Consider the following 22,526-nt stretch of genomic DNA (forward strand, 5'->3'; position numbering starts at 1 on the left):
ACAAGTAGTAAAAGTAGAATTAAAATGCTGCTTCCATTTCACACTTAATATAGAACTATATTATCCACAATGCCCATTGCCATGGCAAAGATCCTTTTCTAATGAAGTCTTGTTCAGCAATGTTTATTAAAAGTTTCATCCTTGCAGGTTCTGCCTGTTTTATTGCTTTCCATTTGGCTGGAAGATCAGCTATTAATTGCCCTTTAATTAGACAGTTTCTGTTCCATATGCAGAGACACTTTTATCACTAGTTTCCTTTCATTCTTTTCATAACAATATAACACTATTCTTATACACAAGAACTGCAAGGGGAAAATGAATATAAGGAAAGTAATAAATAAAACATGCCCCAACAGGGAACTGAAGCAGGCTATTTAAGGGGCACGTCATACTAAACACCCAGGTGCAATGAAAAGGTAGCAATAACATGGGCAGAATCTGCAACCAGGAAGTTTTTAAATAAAGCCACAGTGGCCCTTTTAAAGCCTCAAAAGCATTTTGGCTATTCACACTGGAAATGTTAGCACTGCAATTGCATTCTATTGCAAAAGAAAAATACAAAAAATCAGTCCTTGAAAACATGAGAGGACAATATAGAAAACACAGGTATGCAACAACACAGGTATGACACAGGTATGCAGTGACCTTGTCCGGATTCTCCCCTAGAAGTGAGTAAACCAAAGAAGGCAGCTCCTGACTAAATAGCGGGTGTGAAAGCAATCCTGATTTTGCTCCACAGATCCACTAAGCGTTTAGAAACCCATAGCTGCTCTTCATCCTTTACATGTTTACTGTAGAAAATATAGGTGTTACTTGACGATAGCCTCCCAAAATGAGTGCCAAAGAAAGCATGAATGTAATTTATTAATTATGTATAATTAATTTATGTATTAATTAAAATTAGCAAATACATTACTGAAAGAGTAAGAACAAAATTAAAACAATATTAATATACAGAAGCAGTTTAACATAAATTAGGACTGAAAGCAGTAGAATTTCAAACTTTGAATAATAGAATTCAAAGGCCTTCCAGAACAGAAGATAGTAAGTAGTAAGACATTTAGGATAAATATCTTCAAAATACTGTGACAGAAGAGAAGAGAGCTCAAAAGGGCCCACTTCTTCAGAGTTCATTTCCCCCTTCTCTTATAATTCTTTCAGCAGTCAAGCAGGAGAATCCTTCTTCAGGGGGTTCAGATGGTAGAGAGGATGATCCAGAGTTACTCCGCCAGTAGTTCCTTATGTTATGCTCCCTTCCTTCTCAGCCCAAATGCCTCTACATTCTGTGCAAATGGCCCTTCACAGTCAGTAATATCCCTTGTGTGGTGCATTTTTAAAATAATTCTATTTTGGGCATTTACCTTCCATTTAAATTGTATGTTGTTTAGGAGAGAACTAGCTTGATAATATTTTTGTATGATATTTTTGGTATTTTATATGCTATGAAATACAACAACTTTTCAAGTATTTTATCTTGTGTGGCATTTTATCTTTCCAAATATGCTTTTATCATGGGTTTTTTAAATTCCTTTAATATATTTCTTTATTTATAGATATTTGGATAATATTTTTATAGATAGTTTATAGTTTTAAAGTTTTTTTAGATATTTGGATAATATTTATGAAAATAGCCATTGTGTCTCAGCATGTATGTGTTTTTATATTATCCCTGAACTATTCTTCCCCATTTTACTATATCTGCTGTATTGTGATAGCAAGAATGACTTGTCCCCTTAGCAAAGCAGGTTCCACCCTGATTGCATATGAATGGGAGAATAGAAATATGAGCTATTCCCTTCAGGGGATGGAGCCGCTCTGGGAAGAGCAGAAGGTTTCAAGTTCCCTCCCTGGCTTCTCCAAGATAGGGCCGAGATTCTCCAAGGTTCCTGACTGCAACCTTGGAAAAGCCGCTTCCAGTCTGTGAAGACAATATTGAGCTAGATACACCAATGGTCTGACTCAGTATATGGCAGCTTCCTATCTTCCTATGTTCCTATTGTCCTGTATTTTTATCTCTTTATTTTCTTATGGACTCCCCTAAGGAGGAGCATATTGTTCAAAAGGTATTTGAACCCAGTTTTGGGGTTCTGACCTCCTATTTTCCCTATCAGGAATATTTCTCCACATCATGATGGAACTGTGTTTGCAGAACATATGGTTGGGACTGGTTTTGGGAGGTGCTCTGACCCTCACTTTTTATGTAAAGGAAAGAAGTCTCTTCCTTCTTATACCCTGACTTCCAGGATGTAGGCCCCAGGGATGTCCACCCATGGGTATCCTGTGGTATTACTATGAGGACAACATCCTTTCTTATGATAAGGAGCGGAATCTCTGTGCCCATTCATTCCATGAACTATTGTCTTCTTCTGAGTCTCTACTCCCTAAAATAAAATGTTACTTAGCTCACTGATTCCACTGTGTCAGCATAAAGCCCATTTCAGAACAGGTAGCTGTGTGCATATAATTCATAATTAGGATTGAAGATAACTATGCTGCTATCTGTGATGTGCTCATAAAGAAGCTAAAGAGCTGTAATCACAAAGGTTGTCAACATCTTCCTACATTAAAATCAATTAAGAGAGAGGAAAAGGAAGACAAGGAGTGGATCAACAGCTACTATGCCACTCAGAAGAGGTCTTCCAATATCTAGACAAGAGCATTAAACACATCTTCCTGTATTTAATAAATTGGTCATTCAGTTTTGTGTCTCAGAGAGTGGCCAATGTGTGACCATTCACCAGAAAAAGGTACAAGAACAACAACCACCTCCCTTTTGCCACAGCTTTAGGGATACTGGAAATGTGACTGTGATCCAGGAACTATGTTCACGTCTAGACTTTGTGAGACTGACTGATTCATAATACATTAGCACAACTGGAGCTAAACTGAACCTTTTTCAGACGTCCCAAGATCATACACTGAATGCACATAGGGGCAAGCATTGCAGCAACAGGCTCTGTTCTATGCCCATCTCTGTAAAGTCTGAAAAGACGACAAGTATCACTGTAGAACCTGTATCACACAGGTTCTCTCTGTGTTCAGGTCTCCTGGAAAAGCAAGAGACAGTCTTGAAAAGGACATGAGTCTTTCAAAGACGACTGTAATGGGGGACTACAGCCTGATCTTCAGCTACCCTCTGGGCTACATACAAACTCACAATGGTTGGGGAAAGGGTGGCTTGTTCCCACCCTTTCAGTGAATGAATTCACTAGAATTCTAGGCTTGAATATCAGATAATGAAGGCAAGTACAACAGAAGGGGATAGAAAATATTCTGAATTAGTATGATTATCAGGAATTCCAACATTCAACTGCACCATTCCTACAAGCCAATGCCAAACCTGCTGCTGATTCACACTTACCAAATTCAGCTCCTAGAGGCACACTTTCAAGATGACACACATGTGGCTGGAAACATCCAATGAGCTAACCCAAAGGTGATGCTGAAGTTGCAGTACATGCCTGGTAGAGCCCGGAAGGTGGGCAGAATCAATCCCCACTCAGGAGGTCAGGCTGATTTGGGGTATCCTCATAAGAGCAAGTGTGGATATTTAATCACTGCATATTAATCCCTCATAAGGGAGCAAGGGAGGCTATTTAATCAGTGGCATGGAGAGGCTCAGGAGAAGGGCAAGCAATGGCTAGCTCCTGACCTAGAAGGGCAGCCAAATGAAACGTGCCCAATATAAAAGGAGGACTTGGGAGATGGAAAAACTGCTCCCTTCCACTACTGAGGCCTCAGGCAGGGACATAAGCCCCACTGGGACACCAGCTCCACAATTCTTGACAGTGATATCCAATGGAGTGCTCTTGTCATTTAAGAAACTTGTAGTTCCATAAAGAAACACTTCAATTTTTAATAAATTGCCATGAGAGATCTCAGAAGTATTCAAGAATTCAAGAAGAATTCAACGTGTGGAATTATCTGCCACAAGATGTGGTGACAGCCAACAACCTGGATGGCTTTAAGAGGGGTTTGAATAACTTCATGGAGGAAAGGTCTATCATCGGCTACTAGTCGGAGGGCTATAGGCCACCTCCAGACTCAAAGGCAGGATGCCTCTGAGTATCAGTTGCAGGGGAGTAACAACAGGAGAGAGGACATGCCCTCAACTCCTGCCTGTGAGCTTCCGGCGGCAGCTGGTGAGCCACTGTGTGAAACAGGATGCTGGACTAGAAGGGCTTTGGGCCTGATCTGGCAGGGCTGTTCTTATGTTCTTAAGTAGAGTTGTGCATGGATTGGCTGGCGTGGTTTGGTCCGAATTGGTCCTGAACTGTGGGTGTCCAACCGATCAGCTGGGCCAGTCAGTTCGACAAACCAACTCAAACTAGTTTGAAGCAGTTTGTAATCAAACCGCTCGAAGTGGCCCAGTTCACGATTGAACCAGTTCTGCCAATCCCTATTCAGAAGAGTACATTTCTGAACAAAGGGTAAAGAAAACAGAAACTGTGTTTAATAAGAAAATCGCTAAATAACTTTTTAACAAATACACTCAATCACCCTGATCCAGCTCTAGTCATGGGTACTCATATATGACCACTTACACAAAGATGTATGTATATGGGAGCAAGAACTGCTAGAAGAGAATGAAGGGAAAATAGTGCACATTTATGGCATTTTCCTCTTTGGACCATCTGAATGCACATTCAAATATGCATCCCATTGAAATCAGTGGGATGCAGACAAGCAACAGCCATATTCAGTTTACATTCATAGCTCCCAATACAGAATCTGCATGTGGAAGATCCTTCTGTATATTGACATTCTTCTCAGGACAGAGTTGCAGATGTTTCCACCACGTAGAACATATGTCATCTTCAAAACTGGGGGCATTTCTCAAGCTAAAGTTTGAAGAAACAGAGCTGGTTCTGCAAACCTGGATATATTTCATTGCAATATATAATGCACTTTACAGCTTTGAGTGATACTCTAGCCTCTTCCAAATGTAACATAGGAAACAGCCCCTTGTCCACACAGGAATTGTCAGCAGCTGTTCCACATTTGCCTCAATTCATCTCTAGGAGCTAATAGACTTTCATTATAGCGTCAAGATGAGGAGACTGAAACAACTCTTCATTAAGTTACACAGCTTGAGTGAAACACTGCAGCCATCTCTTATGCATGCCAAATCATGTCAGTCTGTTCTGCCTAAAAGCTGCTACACCACTGGGAGTCAATGAACCAGCTGTAATACTAGAGACCTGGAATGCTACCTTACAGCATTATGGGAGGAGGAAAGTGAAGCAACAGGCTAATTTTTATAGATCTCAGCAGTTTTGTCTTGTACAAAGGCACAGTGCGTCTCATATAACAAGCACATGATGATTCATATGGGCTTTGGCATACAGGTGGGCCTTGCTACCATGATTCATGGTTCTGTGCTGCCACGTTCCAAAATTAAGCACTCTGCCGTGGCATACGCAGGTTCAGAAAGGGGAAATACCCACATATCCATGGTTCCTAGATAGCTAGAAGTATTATTATTATTTATTTACACAGTTAGACAGGTGTTATTGACTGGTTTGTTTTATCCAGACATCGAGTCATCATCATCATCATCATTATTATTATTATTATTACATTTATATCCTGCTCTTCCTCCAAGGAGCCCAGACGGTGTACTACATACTTGAGTTTCTCTTTCACAACAACCCTGTGAAGTAGGTTAGGCTGAGAGAGAAGTGACTGGCCCAGAGTCACCCAGCTAGTATCATGGCTGAATGGGGATTTGAACTCGGGTCTACCCAGTCCTAGTCCAGCACTCTAACCACTACACCATGCTGGCAAAAGTAACCTTTGAGATCATGTCCAGCCACCATTTTTTAAAGGAACAATTTTGTGGTTCTTCTGTTGTATGTGTGTGGGGGAGGACTTTACCTCCAGTGATTTTCCATAGAAAACTGGCCAAAATTGGGGAGGGGGGCATTGCAGGACAGATAGAGACCCACAGAGCATGGTACAGCACTTTCTGTCCATTATTTTTGCCATTTTCCATACCCCCCCACTAATTGAACCTAACCCAACCCCCCGCATTCTTATTGCCCCAATGCCTCATCACCCACAGTATCATTACCTGAGAAATCTGTGGGAACAGAATCCCCATGAATAATGGGGTACAGCGGTAATAGTAATAGTGCTTTACAGTGTTTCATGAGCAAAAAAGACATGCCAGTAAAGAACTCACAATCTAAATTCTAGAGCAAGAAAGATAGGTGTAGGGGATTGGAGGGAGAGGCAAGAGACTAATACAAGCAAATGCATACTTAAGGATGGTTATAGTTGGGGTGATGACTAATGGGGTTAAGCCAAAGGCATTATGAAAAATGTGGAATTTGAGGAGGGTCTGAAGAAGGAAGGTGGGGGGCATGGAGGCTGGAAATTCCAGGCATAAGTGGCAGCATGAAAGCAGAAGTGAAGTCTTCAGGGGTTAGAGTCAACTACAAAGCCACCTAATGGTGCAGAGGGGAAATGACTTGACTAGCAAGCCAGAGGTTGCCAGTTCAAATCCCTGCTGGTATGTTTTCCTGACTATGGGAAACTCCTATATCGGGCAGCAACGATATAGGAAGGTGCTGAAAGGCATCATCTCATACTGCATGGGAGGAGGCAATGGTAATCCCCCTCCTGTATTCTACCAAAGACAACCACAGGGCTCTGTGGTCGCCACGAGTCGACACCAACTCAATGGCACATTTTACTTTTAGACTTCTACTCTGTTACTCTACAGAGGCTAGAACTTAGAGCAGCACAACAGAGAAATCAAGGCTTTCCCTGAAATGCCCTCAAATGAAATATGTGGCTATCACATACATCAGTATATCACAGTTTTACTCTTCCTACAGATGAAATGCTGCTATTCAAGAATATTTCAGAGCCAGAAGAAAGAAATAATTTAGCAATAAACTAAAGAGAACGTTTAGCTTCAGCAGAAACAGGGGCACTGACTTGTATTCTTTTCCTTCAGTTCAGTCTTCATGACTGTAAGGTTTACCATGGTCTGTGCTTGCTTATCTCTCTGACTAATGTTCCCCTAAAACTTTCTTCTCTGGGAAATGCAGTCCTACTTTCATTCTTATATCAGATTTATTGCACTGCTGGCACCACTCTCCCTCATGTCCAAGGACAGACCATTGTCCTCTCTTTGTATTTTGTCGTCCTTGTACAATTTTTTGCCACCAATTGGTAAAATATTCACATTGATTTTCTAAGAAATATGTGTATGACACATGTGATCCCCTTAAATTATCAACAAAGGCCATGAGGAAATAATATACTTCAACTTCTATGCTTATATCAATTTTAGGTGCATATGTAATGTTTTAATAGCTAAGCACCAAACCCCACTATGTTCAGTGGGAGCTGGAGGGCTTTCCCCTGACTTTGGGCTAAAAGTCAAACTTAGCATGATCACTACCAAGTCAGTAATATGGAAACCAGAGGTTTCCGACAAGCAAGCACTCCTGGAATGTGTCATGTGAACCTGGCAACTGCCAGATCCCCTGCTTGGTTACCAACTTCAGCCCGAGGATGACCCAAGATCTGCAACCTATATTTTGATAGAGACTCACGCCGGGTTCAAACATAATGGGGAACCAGAAGCAGAGCAGCCAGAGATCCCCAAACCTTAACGTCCGAATGTGGGAAGCCACAGTTCGGACCCTAACTCAACCCAAGGGTTCACTCCAATTTGAACCCTTAGCATGTTCACGGCTCAGGCCTCCGGTTTGTGGCTGCCTCCATTACATCTGAATTGTAAGAGTTGTAAGGTTCTCCAGGACTAGGGGTGTGCACGGAACCACACACCTCGTCCCGGCGGGTAGACCGGGCCTCCGGCGGTCGGAGGCCCGGTCTACCTGTCGCGTCGGGTCGATGTGAAGCTCGCGTGCCGCGCCCGCGTGTGCGTGTGCAGAAGGCTTGTTGCAGCCTTTTGAATTGCGGAGTAAGAAGGGGCGGCGGGGAGGTATCCTGCCGCCCCAATTTCTACAATAACTATGGGCGCTGGAGGGGGCAAAGCGGCAGGAGGGGTAAGTAAATTCTCCCCACCCTTAAAGGGTCCCCCTCCACCTGGACCGGACTGGCCAGGTCCGAACCGGTCCGGACAGTCCGGAGGCCTTTACAATGGCCTCCGGACCGGTCCGGACCCACCCCTACCCAGGACCGGAGGAAGGAAGGAAGCTCCTCCAACTGGCTGTCATGGCTGTCCATCAATCAAAGGAGGAAGCCCAGCAGTCAGTTCCACCTCCTCTATACAGTTTTGCAGACTGCAGAGGGGAGGCCAGCGTTTACATCCAAATTCTGACAGGTAAACACAGGGTGGGTTGGAACGGAAATGCAGCTCCACTGGACCCTCGGTTCCATATTACGTATGAATTAGGCCATAGCAATTTGACACATGAACCAGTAGTTGGCAGGTTCACATGATATACCTGTCATGAGCATGCACTTTCCAGAAATCTCCAGTTCCTGGATTATTGACCTGGCAGTGATTATGCAAACCTACAATATATATGTCATAGGAACATAGGAAGCTGCCATATAATGAGTCAGACCATAGGTCCATCTAGCTCAGTATTGTCTACACAGACTGGCAGCGGCTTCTCCAAGGTTGCAGGCAGGAATCTCTCTCAGCCCTATCTTGGAGATGCCAGGGAGAGAAGTTGGAACTTTCTGCTCTTCCTAGAGCGGCTCTATCCCCTGAGAGGAATATTTTACAGTGCTCACAGTTCTAGTCTCCCATTCATATGCAACCAGGGCAGACCCTGCTTAGCAAAAGGGACACGCCATGCTTGCTACCACAAGATCAGCTCTCCTCTCCTGGTCACATGGTAGACACATGTAACAGTCTCTTGGGTTGTTGGGTTTTTTAAAACTAAGAACTAATGGAGTCTGCAAGTTTGAGCACAGGAACACCAAGATGAGATGTTTATCTCTCCCCTTTTCTGCCTTCCCCCCACTTGAAATTCTATCTCCAGCTGCTTTTCCACCTACAAGGAAAAATATATTGGTACCTCCCACCCGCTATACATGGTAAAGTAGCTTGGGAGTGACTTTAAGCAGAACGTTGGCCAGAGATAAAGGGATTGCAGTGCCTGCCATTCCTTTGTTCAGACACACAACCCTCCACAGCTGCTTTTTATTTAAAAAGCGTGTAGATACAGGCATCTGTCAGGTAACATGTAGTTCAAGGTCGGTCAAACTGAGGTCCTCCAGCTGTTGTTGGACTACAGCTCCCATTATTCCTGGTTTTTGCCACTGTAGTCCAGCATACAGAGCCTTGGGTTGGAAATCCCCAATCTAGTTTGACTCTAAGATGTTACGAATAATAATAATAATAATAATAATAATAATAATAAGAAGAAGAAGAAGAAGAAGAAGAAGCCTTCATAAACAACTATTAAAACAGTTCAATCACATTTTGCAAGGAGGTGATATTGAACAATGGCTAACAACTGGGAAAACTCATCTCATCATGAAAGACCCAGCAAAAGGTGCAGTTCCAAGTGATTATAGACCAATAACCTGCCTGCCAACCATGTTCAAATTATTAACTGGAATAATAGCAGATGAAGTAATGCAACACTTATTAACTAACAAATAGCTTCCAGTTGAACAGAAAGGAAATTGCCCAAACACCAGAGGCACAAAAGACCAGCTGCTGATTGACAAAATGATTTTAGAAAATTGCAAAAGAAGAAAAACCAATCTAAGTGTTGCATGGATTGACTACAAGAAAGCCTTAGAGTCACTGCCTCACACATGGATACTAAAATGTTTAGAAACAACTGGTGTCGGCAAAAACATTCAGATATTTATGAAAAAAGCAATAAGCATGTGGAGTACACAGTTAACAACCAATGGCGAGACACTTGGACAGGTTAGCATTAGAAGAGGCATTTTCCAAGGGGACTCACTATCCCCTCTGTAATCACCGTCACTCCACTTTCACCAATACTAAACAGAACAGGCCTCGGATACCAAACATCTAAAATGTCAAGTAAAATCAACCATCTGCTGTACATGGACGATCTGAAGTTGTATGGAAAGTTCCAATCAGAAATCTAATCACTGCTAAACACTGTCCGTATATTCAGTAGCGATATAGCAATGGAGTTTGGACTAGACAAGTGCGCTGCATTAATAATGAACAGAGGAAAAATAACAAAAACAGAAGGAATAGAACTGCCCAATGGAAGGAAGATCAAGAATCTGGAAGAGAAAGAACATTACAAATACTTGGGCATTCTCCAGGCTGATAACATCGCACACACTGAAGTTAAAAGAAAAATGGGAAGTGAATACATCAGGAGAGTTAGGAAGATCCTCAAGTCCAAACTCAATGGCGGGAACACCATACAAGCCATAAACACCTGGGCTATGCCTGTTATCAGATACAGTGCAGGAATAATAGACTGGACTCAGGCAGAGCTAGAGACGTTAGATCATAAGACCAGGAAAATCATGACCATCAATCATGCTCTGCACCCCTGCAGTGATGTCGATAGGCTATACCTCCCTCGCAGCTCAGGTGGAAGAGGAATGCTGCAAGTCCATCAAACAGCAGAGGAAGAGAAAACAGGCCTTGAAGAATATATCAAGGACAGTGAAGAAGATGCACTTCAAATGGTCAAGAACGAGAAACTATTCAACACCAATGAAACAAAGCAGGTCTACAAGAAAGAACAAGTCAAGAACCGAGCAGAAAAATGGAAAAATAAGCAACTGCATGGTCAATATTTGCACAATATAAGTGGAAAATCAGACATCACCAAGACGTGGCAATGGCTTAAGAATGGCAACTTGTAGGAAGAAACAGAGGGTTTAATACTGGCTGCACAAGAACAGGCACTAAGAACAAATGCAATAAGAGCAAAAGTCCAAAAATCAACAACAAACAGCAAGTGCCGCCTTTGTAAAGAAGCAGATGAAACCATAGACCACCTAATCAGCTGTTGTAAAAAGATCACACAGACTGACTATAAACAAAGGCATGACAAGGTAGCAGGGATGATACACTGGAACATCTGCAAAAAATACAAGCTACATGTAGCCAAAAATTGGTGGGACCATAAAATTGAAAAAGTTGTAGAAAATGAAGATGCAAAAATATTATGGGACTTCCAACTATAAACAGACAAACATCTGCCACACAATACACCAGATATAACTGTAGTCGAGATAGCAATACCAGGAGATAGCAGAATAGAAGAAAAAGGAATAGAAAAAATAACAAAATACAAAGATCTATAAATTGAAATTGAAAGGTTGTGACAGAAAAAGACCAAAATGATCTCAGTAGTAACTGGTGCCCTGGGTGCAATTCCAAAACAACTTGAAGAGCACCTCAACACCATAGGGGCCACAGAAATCACCATCAGCCAATTACAAAAAGCAACATTACTGGGAACAGCCTATATTCTGCGACGATATCTATAACAACAGCAAGAACAATATTGATAACAAAATTCAGCCATCCCAGGTCTTTGGGAAGTACTCGACGTCTGGATAAAACAAACCAGTCAATAACACCTGCCTGACTGTGTAAACAAGAAATAATAATAATAAATTCACTGCCACAAGATGCAGTAATTGTTACTTCCTTATATGCTTTTAAATGGAAGCTTCAGAGAGGATGTGCCTATCAATAACTATTAGTTACAATGGCAAGGTGAATGTCTATGTTCAAAGGCAGTATGCCATTAAATGCCCGATGCTAGGGAGCAATAGGAGGAGAGGGCATCTGGCTGGCGACTATAGGAAGCAGGATGCTGGACTTGATGGACCTTTGGGCTCTCATCTTCTTAAATGAGGAACAAAATGTTAAAAGATCTCAGTATCCCTTCAGTCTCCCACCCTCCCTTTTTGAACCCTGAACAACTTTAGGCCACCAACTGTGTATCTTTATTTCAACGTGCAATAGAGATCCACATCAGGCCTAGCTTTTGTTAAATCCCTTTCATATACATACTTTGTCCCAGAGGTGGGAATTCCATTCTCAAAATATAATAAATCCACCAATGGCTCCTTGAACCATAGTGGGCTCTCTTGGATATTGTTATACCATACCTCAAACTATAAAGTAAAGTAAAGTGTGCCATCGTCAGTTTCGACTCCTGGTGCCCACAGAGCCCTGTGGTTGTCTTTGTTAGAATACAGGAGGGTTTTACCATTGCCTCCTTCCACGCAGTATGAGGTTATGCCTTTCAGCATCTTCCTATATCGCTGCTGCCCGATATAGGTGTTTCCCATAGTCTGGGAAACATACCAGTGGGGATTTGAACCGGCAACCTCTGGCTTGCTAATCAAGTCATTTCCCCAATACACCATTAGGCGGCACCTCAAACTATACCAGTAATCAATTCCGTATTATTAATAGCAGTGCTGGAGTACAGAAAAAAGTGGCAAAATTCAAACCAGAGCCCATGTGCCCTGTGGCCATTCTTTCCAAACAGTTGTACTGTGTGATGCATTTACAACTAACAAACTGTAAAATACACAACTAAGGTTCTTTTCATAGGTGCGCTAGGAGCACCCCATGCCCAATATTGCACTTGATTCTCAGTGCATTTAGCACACACATCCCACCAACATTGTTTCAGCACACATTTTTAGTTAAAAATGAAGGAGCTGAAGCTTGAAACCTAATTAAGGAAATGGCTAGTACACAAAGAGAACAGCCAAGGCTCATTACTCAAGTTGTAGCTCTTTGCAGTTTCTAAAGCAGATGAATAATCTACAGCTTATGATGCCTCTAACAAATATCATATACCTACCTATTATATCAGATGGTATAATAATCAATCAAAATAAACAATGAAAGAGGGGTCACCCCACCCCCACTTCCACTGAAGAACCTGGCATAACAAATGTCAATTTACTTTAGGTGTGGAATACTTAAAAAGCATGTCGCAATTATTACTTCGGAGAACACAATGTTTTAAGCCAGTTTTGTATTTCTTTGCTAACTGCAGCATTTCCCTCCCTTTCGTTGTCTCAGCTAGAGACGACACAAATGTGAATCGCAAGCTAGGATTTACTGCTGAAAAGCATCACAGCACAAATCAATATGGCACAAATCATTTGGAGAGCCCCATCACATTTCTGCTCAGTATAAGGCTCAGCAGAAGGACCATCGAACTATTGGCCTAGAGCATATTGTTTTCTGTGTTCATTTGTAGTTACTTCATCATATATAAAAGCGGATTTTTAGACAGGCAGTTTTCTTCCATTGTGCAGGGACATATGCAAATCAAGGCAGGACTATTCTGCTTATTGCTGGGGGGTGGGGCACAGAAGACACATACATCAAGCTAACCTATATTTTCCTCTAGGAAAAGCTAATTCGGCAAACCGTATACATTTTACTGCTGCTGCTTTGTGTTTTTTGTGTTACTGTTTTATATAGGTTTTTAAATTTCTAATTTAAAACAGAGACATTTCTAAATTAATATAATTTAGATATAATAAAAAGAGATACATTATTTTTATATTTATATCTAATATCTGTACCTTTTTATTTCAATTGTGCAATGTTTTAATTATTATTTTAATGAAAAGCAATATAGAAATTGAACAATAAATTAAATAAATAAATTGTGCAAATGATACATCACATATTTGCCTATTAACACATAGCTGGACCCTATGCATGTTTAACTAGTTCTGGAGTTCAGTGGGGCTTATTTCTATGTAAGTGGACACAGGATTTGGCCTTAATCTATATCGGGGCAGGCAATTCTGGCTCAGCTGTTGCTGAACTACATCTCCTATCATCTCCAAACACACACAAAATGGGGCTGGGAATGATGGGAGCTGTAGTTCAGCAAAAGCTGGACAGCCAAGGAAGCTTACCCCAATCTATATAGGCAAGCCTCTCAAATAGGAAGCAGAAGATAGGGGCATAGGATGCAGATGTTAGGTCCAGAAAAATCACACAACATGGTCTGCATAACTGCATTTTTTAAATGATGGAAAACACAAGAAAACAGCAAGCATTCACTGAAGTGCCAACAAGAAGAGACTACATTTCAAGATACTTAAGAATGTTTATTAGCTAGACACATTTCAGTCAAAGGGGCAACTATTTATTTGAAAATCTTACAAAAGGTCTCTGATGACTATACTGTTCTCTAGCTTAAATACACAGTGGATTTAACCTACTGAACAGTATTGTCATCAGAGATCTCTTGTAAGTATGTAAATAGTTGCCCCTGAGGAAGGCCTTTGGTTGAAATGCGTCAGGTTAACAAACATTTTTAATGATGTCCAGAAGCTGAGTTCAGAGGAAAGGAAATAGCATTCCTTTGGGGATCTACTGCCCCTAAAGCAACTTCACACTTCCCCCAAAGGAACGGGTATGCAGTCTGGGGGTGCTTCTGGACACAAAACTCTCCCTGGTGTCCCAGGTTGAGGCAATGGCCAGAGGTGCCTTTTATCAGCTTTAGCTGATACGCCAGCTGCGTCCATTTCTTGAGATAAATGACCTCAGAACAGTAGTACATCTGCTGGTCACCTCCAGACTTGACTAATGCAATGTGCTCTATGTGGGGCTGCCTTTGTACGTAGTCCGGAAACTGCAGTTGCTCCAGAATGCGGCAGCCAGGTTGGTCTTTGGGCCATCTCAGAGAGACCATATCACTCCTATCTTAAAACATCTACACTAGCTGCCAATAAGTTTCTGGGCAAAGTACAAGGTTTGGGTTATAACCTATAAAGTCCTAGACAGCTTGGGCCCTGGGTATTTAAGAGAACGTCTTCTTTGCTATGAACCACACTGCCCACTGAAATCATCTGGAGAGTTTCATCTGCAGTTGCCACCAGTTCGTCTGGTGGCTACTCAGGGACAGACAGGTCTTCTCCATTGCTGCCCCGAGGCTTTGGGACACACTTCCTGCTGAAATAAGAGCCTCCCCATCTCTGACAACTTTTAAAAAGGCAGTCAAGACACATTTGTTCGCCCAGGCTTTTAATTAGATATTGTTTTAATTGTGTTTTAATTGTGTTTTAATAGTTTTAACTTTTGAAATTTTAATTGTTGAAATGTGTTAATCTTTTTATTGGTTGTTTTTATTGTCTTGTGAACCGACCAGAGAACTTGCGTTTTGGGTGGTATATAAATGTGTTAAATAAACTAAACAAACAAACACACACTTCCTGGAAGGTCAGCCCATAGTGCTTCCCTATTACCAGCTTTGGAAGAGGAAAGCACTCCACTTGTCAAAGCTAGAAATGGAAGCCTGGTGCATGCTGGGTGGTCTTTAGGTGGTGGAACTAGTCCCCCTGGTCTCAAAACTTAAAATAAATGACAAACTAAATAGACTGCAATTTCTAGATGGCATTAATTCAGATTTACAGATTATGAATTCTTATGGCTCAAATGTGCTTCTGAAAACTCTGCATTCATTAGGCCTGCATCACATTGTCATGAAGACACTTGAAATCCAACAAAATGGGAAATGGATCACTTACAAAATAGAAACAAAGCATACATTTAGGTCTGCCTAACATGTCATCGGAGGGGAGTCTGCTCCATGTGCTGGCCCGGAGAGAGGTCCATTTTTCATGGACCTCTCACGGGACAGGGCCTCTCACGGGACAGGACTTCTCACGGGACAGGGCCTTCTCATTTATTTGGAATGTTCTGCTAGTGGATGCCTGCTCTTTGGCATCCCTTGCTGTTTATCCAAGACATTGACCCTGGTTTTTGATGCTTCAGTTACTATATTATATTGTTTGCATTGCTGGCTGTTTTAATTTGTATTTTATGGATTTTATTGTTGTACTGTACTCCTGATAACTGCCATGGGATATACTTTGTGAAAGATGGAGCTGTATAAAAATTTAACTATAAATAAATAATATCATTTCTTACAATGATTACCAAAAATAAGTAGGAATTATACAGGCATACATGTGTCAAGATATAAATATAGGCAGTGTTTGCAGTATAAGGTGCTAGGAAAGTGCTGTGTGTTGCTTGGCCAATAAACTATTAACAACAAATACATAAGTATGATTTAAGGGTATAATCAATCTGCATGGACAGAACAACACTAAGTACAGCCAAATCAATACTATAAAGTTGTAAAGAAAATAATTTTCTCTTGAGTTTAGCTTTCTCCATTTGCCAAAGAAACAAAAGACCCGGTTTAATAACATTGGCCTACAACTGGACTAGTGTTGTACTAGCGCAGTGCTGTTGCACTACTCATAAAGGATGAATACAAGGCTGATGTGCAAAGAAAAGACCATCTGTTCCAGACTAGCTCTTGTGCTAGAGGAAGGCATTGCACAATGCATGGCACAAGACCTTGTGCAACACCTTGCCCGATGCATTGAGCAATCTTGTATGTGTCCCAGAGAAGGTCTACCACTAGCAGTTGTGCAGCACTGTGGTGCAGTGCAACTTTGTGAAACTCCACAAACTTAAGTGTGCACAACTTCTCTCACTACATGAGTGCAACATTAGTCTTGATGTCAGCTGCTATGACTTTTAATTTTTTTTAAAAAAAGTATGTGGGCATGGCCTAGCCAGTGTTTTCCATTGAGTTCAATGGAAAAGGGTTAAACCGTTGCTACCAGAAAGTTACTGCAGTATTTTCATTGCTTTTTTGTTGCTCATTTATTTGGTGTATTTTAATTACCTAAATTTCATTCTCTTACACACACAATTTGGAAGCAGAAGAGAGTGTAAAACTAGTGGTTTACATAAGCAATAAATAAGCATGTGGACGCTGCAAGCCAAGTACTTTTAAGCACTGAATGTGAATGGATTTGATTGTTTAAAATATATGTTCAGTGAAAAACCATAAACATGTTGGTCACTTGCTCGTTGGTTGTTGTTGTTTTGTTTGTTTGCGGGGGTTGGGGGGGTTGGCAATATGCACCATTTTAAAAACAAATTTGCTGGTTAAAAATGTTCAAATATTATCTCTCCAAATACTAGGGATGTGCATAAAATGGATTTTGTATTTTGTTTCGAGCTTGAAACAAAACACAGATTGCTGCAAAGTTTTGTCAAAACAGTGGTTGAACCAGTTGTTTTGATGGAATGTAACTCGAAACATTTCAAGTATTTTGACCATATGTAACAATGGGGAAACTCAAAACATCCCATTATTCCCCATGGGTAGCTCCTAGGAAGATCAAAGTGGGTTGGGTGGAAGGGCATGAAGGATGCTACCTACCACCCAACCCACAAAAGAAATGGGTAATCAGGCAATTTTAAACAAATTTTTAATCTTTCCCCCAAACCCCCATAGGAGCCCATGCCATAGATTGGGCATCATGTCAGGCCAGTGAGACTTGCATCTGAGTAAACATGCACAAGATCTTTACTGCACTGAATTAATGTCTAAATCAACATTTTAGATCATTGTGATTCTTCAGATTTTGAAGCTAGTTCATTTTCCAGTGAAAAACTATATGACCTTTAGTCTAATCTTGACCTAAAGTCCATTTGTACTTATTCTAAGGCCTCTTGTTCCATGGGCAGTGTCTTCCCATGGCACCAATATAATTGAGCATATAATATCCCTTTTCCCAGATAGCAGGGGACAGGGCTACTTTGTTGTTGGGGGAGAACTGTACTGTTGAGTGCCATTAATTTAACACTGTCTTTGGAGATATAGGTTGAGACGCTAGAACATGACTACCTAGCCTCCAATGGGGCACAGTTGCCCACAACAACACTTGATTTGTATGATAAAAAGCCAACCAAGAAGCAAGCCAGTTGGAAGCCAGTGCCAGAAAACCAATCAGCAAGAGAAAAACAGGCCTCCCAAATGGTGCTCAAAACATCAAAACGTTTCGACTCGAAACAGGGTTGTTTTATTCCATGCTTGAAACAGACCCTTTATTTAAACAATGTTTGTTTCAAGCTCAAGACACTCAAAAAGGCTCATTTTGAGTCAAAACGTTTCAATGTTGGAATGTTTCACACATCCCTACTAAATACTATGGAAAATCTCTGTTCTGCACACGAAAATTCCTGTATTACTATACATGGGGACTATTCTCACAAACGAAGTAAGGTAGGAGATGTTCCAACCTTAGCACAGGAGCCAGGCTCCCAATATTTGGTTGTGTGTGGAATAAAAGATTGAAAAAGGGATCTTTTGCTCTTCTGTCAAGCCCCAGCTACGTAGGACAAGCATACACCCTACCCAGATTCAATCCCCAGCTTTTTACTGAGGTGAGAGGATTTCCTCCTATCTGGCTAGGCCTGGGGACAAGATTTTAAAATGGGCACACCCTCACTGAAGCTCAGCTCATGAAGTAAAGAAATCTTAAATGAGGCTAAATAGTGGTAACAAAAAGCATAGTAAAATGTATATATTTATATAATCTATGTGCCACAATAGAACATCATCCTAAATTATATTTTTAAAGGTTTTGTAAATTGTGGATGATGCAGGTCATTTAATGGTACTAGAGAAAAACATGCTGTGCTGGTAGCTCCACTCACATCAGTTTTGGAGGATGAATATAACTGAAGGAAGCCCAGGCCGGTGCGTGGCTGGGGGAGTTAGTCATGTGACTTTCCTCTGGGCCCCCCTCAAGGCAGTGGGCCCTCAGGCAACTGTCTCCCCTTGCCCTATTATTGTTACGCCCCTGTGGCTGGGCCTTGACAGACGAGCAAGTTCCCCATCTCCAACATTTTATCTCGCACACAATCAAACATCAAAAATGTGCCTGGCTCCCACACCAAGGGTGGGGATATGTCACTTTCGGTCATGAGAACAGCCCCATTCTTTGTTCCTGCACTTTAATTTTTACAACGTGTCCACATCACCATCACAACTTTCTGTTTGACTTTCTGTGTTTAACAGAGGGAAAACAGACTTTCCAATCCTTTTTTTAAAAAGTCATGACTACACAAGGAGTATAATCCCTGTCACAAGACAGAATCAAAGAACAGAATATTCAGCCCCTTAATTGGGTTCCTAAGAAAAAAATTCAATGGAAAATGTTATTGTCGGTCTTAATGTTTTGGAAGATCAGAATTCCCCTCTCTGGCAATCGGCAGTCTAGTATATTCGTATAAAGAACATGTTAGATGAAAAATATTGCACTGATTTGATTATTAACACACTGATGTTACAAATAGTACGTGCCATCTTTATCAACGGCTCATCTATTTTTGTTTGGGATTAACAGTTGTCTGAAATAAATATGGGCACTAAAAATGGAGTACATCTAAAGGAAAATAATCTTGAAGTAAATTACAGAAGATATTACATTAAAGAGATATTTGCCCTTTGTTTTGTTTTTACAATAGCTATTGCAGTCTAATCTAGATTGGGACTGTGGTGTTCTGAAAGGCGAATTAACCCTTCTCCTCCGAGTCATGGGCCCAGTTCTCACATAATGGTTTTCGGTGGTTGCACCCCATTTATGGAATAGCCTCTCCCGTGAGGTTTGCCTGGCTTCATAGCTTTGCTCTTTTAGACGCCAGGTTTTGTTCACCCAGGCCTTTTAAATTCAGGTTTTTCAGATTTGATTTTGATTTCTAACTAATTTTAAAATGAGTTTTTAAGATGCTTTGTATTGTATTTTTTATTTTATTTTCACCTTTTTTGGTCTGTTATGATTTAATGTTTTATGTGTTTTTATTGTATGTTTTAATCCTCTGTTGTAAGTCGCCCAGAGAACAATTTGTTACAGGGCGGCTAACAAATAATGTTTATTAATTCATCATCATCATCTGTATATTTATTTCTCCTAGACGTACCCGTCGCTAATCCTATGCGTGACAGCTGTTGTGAGAGTTCATGAGCAGCTGCTGGACTAGCGGCGGAGACAGAGAGAAAATGATAGCCCGGGCCGGCCACCGGGAGGAGGAGGCGGTGGTGGGCCAGGCCGGCTGCCAGGATAAGGAGGCAGCGGCAGGCCTGGCCCAGCCGCCAGGAGGAGGAAGTGACAGTGGGCCTGGCCCAGCCACTAGGAGGAGGAGGTGGCGGTGGGCCGGGCTGGCCACCAGAATGAAGCTTCATATAAAACTCACCGCTGGGCCCATGTCATTCTGCCACCTCGGGGGAGCTGCTGTCACCGCGGGAGGTCTCTGAAGCTTCCCCTCCCCCTGCCGGCCTTCTCCCAGTCTTTTCTGGGGCAGTTTGCGTGCCCACCTGGGCATGTAAATAGCCTGTGTGCACGTGTGGTGATCTTCAAAACGGCCACCACAAGCCAGGAGAATGGGCCAACCCGGCCCAGAAAAGACCATGGAGGCTGGTGGGGAAGGGGGGAGCTTCAGAGACACACACACAGCTATGGCAGCACCCCCTGGAGGTGGCAGAACGACCTGGGTCTAGCAGTAAATTTAAAAAAATCATTTTTAACCCTGGACCAGCTTGAATTTGAACCGAGCCAGGAGGGTTCGGGGGTGTGCAAAACTGAACATACCCAGTCTGGTTCGAGTCTGCTCCGGACTCTAACCGAACGGGCAAACCGGTTTTGTGCAAACTCCTACTTTAAAGTCCTGATCTTGTGTCTGTGATAATACAGCATCGAACTAATTTTAACAAGCTACTCAAATGCACCACATGATGAAAGATTGTGTTATCTGAGCCTTGGAACACAAGGAAAAGAACACAACAATACTAAATATATTTAAAGCTTTGTTTTTTCTTTGTATGCATACACCTTTTTTTACAATCTAGAATTCCTTCCTGAACTTTAACCCTCATTTAAGAACAGGAAGAATCATATATGCCTGAGATAAAAATGCTATATTGCATCTTCCATTTCAAAAATGATTTTAAACAGAACACTGTACTTCTAGCTTTCTTTCTGCACTTTAAAACTCTTCCACACTGAAGTCTTGAAGATATCTTGTATCTTTCAGTATTAGCTCTCTGCATTCAGGCACCTCAGGAACAAAGAAATGACAGAGTAATAGATGGCCAGGGTTTAACTAAGTAAGTGATGGTACAGATGAGTCCTGATAAGCTTAACATTTCATCTCCATGCTGCCACTGTGGGTTGCGAGAAGATTAGAACTGTCTTACTGTGAGGAGGGCAAGCTCCACAAATTCACTCATACATGGCAGTTCTATAATGAGGTGATACTTCATTCCTTAAACTACTGAACTAGAACTGCACAAACAGATGTGTGCCTCTGGCAGTTCTTGTCGACGCTGCGCAAACGCTGCCGTTTCCCCACATACCACAAATCGAATGTCCAGTTGCCACAATTATTATTCAGCACTGGGAGCTGCCAAATAATGAAGTTCAGGGTGTTTGTGTAGCCTTTGGAGAATTCTATTTCTGACATTTTTGATATTCGGTATACAATATAACAGAAGGTAGGACGGAGCCAGATAGGATAGGACAGGGCTAGATGCTGATAGCTTCCCTAGACTTTCTGGCAATGCATGAGGATATATCGATGTAAAAGCTCTCTCACAGTAAACAGAACTGCTTATTTTACCACATATTTTACAGCATAGATGCATGAATGATAAGTAAAAACTTCCTTGTCATTTGGCAGATTTTTGAAAGTGCTCATTTCCTGGAAGAGTAAACCACTGCACTTGCTCAATACACATGTTCAATGCACAGATCACACCAACGGGCACCACCACTTCTCCAACACTCATCCATTTGAACAGAGCCACCCCCTCCCCTGCTTCCAATACAGCTGTATGCCCACAGAGTCCCCACATATACAGCAATACAAATGGGCATACAAATAAATATGCCTAGGTTAGACAGCAAAGCGTTCTTCCCATGTGTATTCATTGAACATGCATATTGAGCAGAACTTATCTGTCTCCCAACTGGAAATCCAACCTATAGCCACAATCTTTGTTGTTGTTGTTTGAAAGCAAGCCTCACAGGATTCTGGGCTATTCATTTCCAAGTTAGTGTTCTAAGGATTGCAGCTTTTCAGTCTGATCCTATGCATGTTTATCCCGAAATACAACTCACTGAGGACAGCAACTTACTTCCAAGAATGTACGCATAAGATAGCAACATGGGTCCAATTATTTGTTCTTAGGACGGTGGTGTCTTTTAAAGTGACTTAAAACTGTTCTGTCTTTACAGCATTTTCCATAGCCAAATAGTAAGGAGTGGGGAGAGAATACCTACAGAGAAAGAGCAATGCAAATTTTAGATCATCAGCTCTCAGAATGAGTTCTCAACAAGAGGTGCATGCTAATCTAAAATGTATCTGTTTACAATAAAATACTTTAGTTCTTTGTTGCATGTCAGTGTGAAAATTTTAAAAGCCACCTTAGATATAAATGTGATGGATAGTTTGGGGCGGGGGGAAACACTCTGGAAACATTATGATTATGAAGAATATAATTGCATTATTGTCTTTAGTATCTACTGGTAACCCTCCAGTTTCATCATGAATTAAACAAAAGGAGCAGTATCCTTCCATACTGGTTTTACAAATTAATAAATTGCATCCATTAACTAAGTTTGCCACTTAGTCAATTTTTAATAGCCCTGACTGATTTCCAGCCTTAGTGGTGGACAATAGGCAGGATCTAATTTGCATTTAAATGAATTAATATATGCAA

General features: G+C 41.4%; 1 protein-coding gene across 6 annotated transcripts in view; it reads right to left on the reverse strand.

Moving 5' to 3' along the window:
* Positions 1-22,526, reverse strand: part of CACNA2D3 (calcium voltage-gated channel auxiliary subunit alpha2delta 3) — an 878,040-nt gene that overhangs the window by 698,805 nt on the left and 156,709 nt on the right. The window contains exon 1 of one of the 6 annotated variants that reach the window (XM_053293292.1): positions 20,003-20,147. The exons of the other annotated variants lie outside the window; for them this stretch is intronic. Coding sequence (XP_053149267.1) covers positions 20,003-20,131 — 129 coding nt within the window. The 5' untranslated portion in view covers positions 20,132-20,147. Of the gene's footprint in view, positions 1-20,002; positions 20,148-22,526 lie in introns of those variants that run through there. 6 annotated transcript variants of the gene reach the window in all.

Source organism: Hemicordylus capensis, chromosome 2, assembly GCF_027244095.1.
Source record: "Hemicordylus capensis ecotype Gifberg chromosome 2, rHemCap1.1.pri, whole genome shotgun sequence".
In the NCBI taxonomy this organism is placed as follows: domain Eukaryota; kingdom Metazoa; phylum Chordata; class Lepidosauria; order Squamata; family Cordylidae; genus Hemicordylus; species Hemicordylus capensis.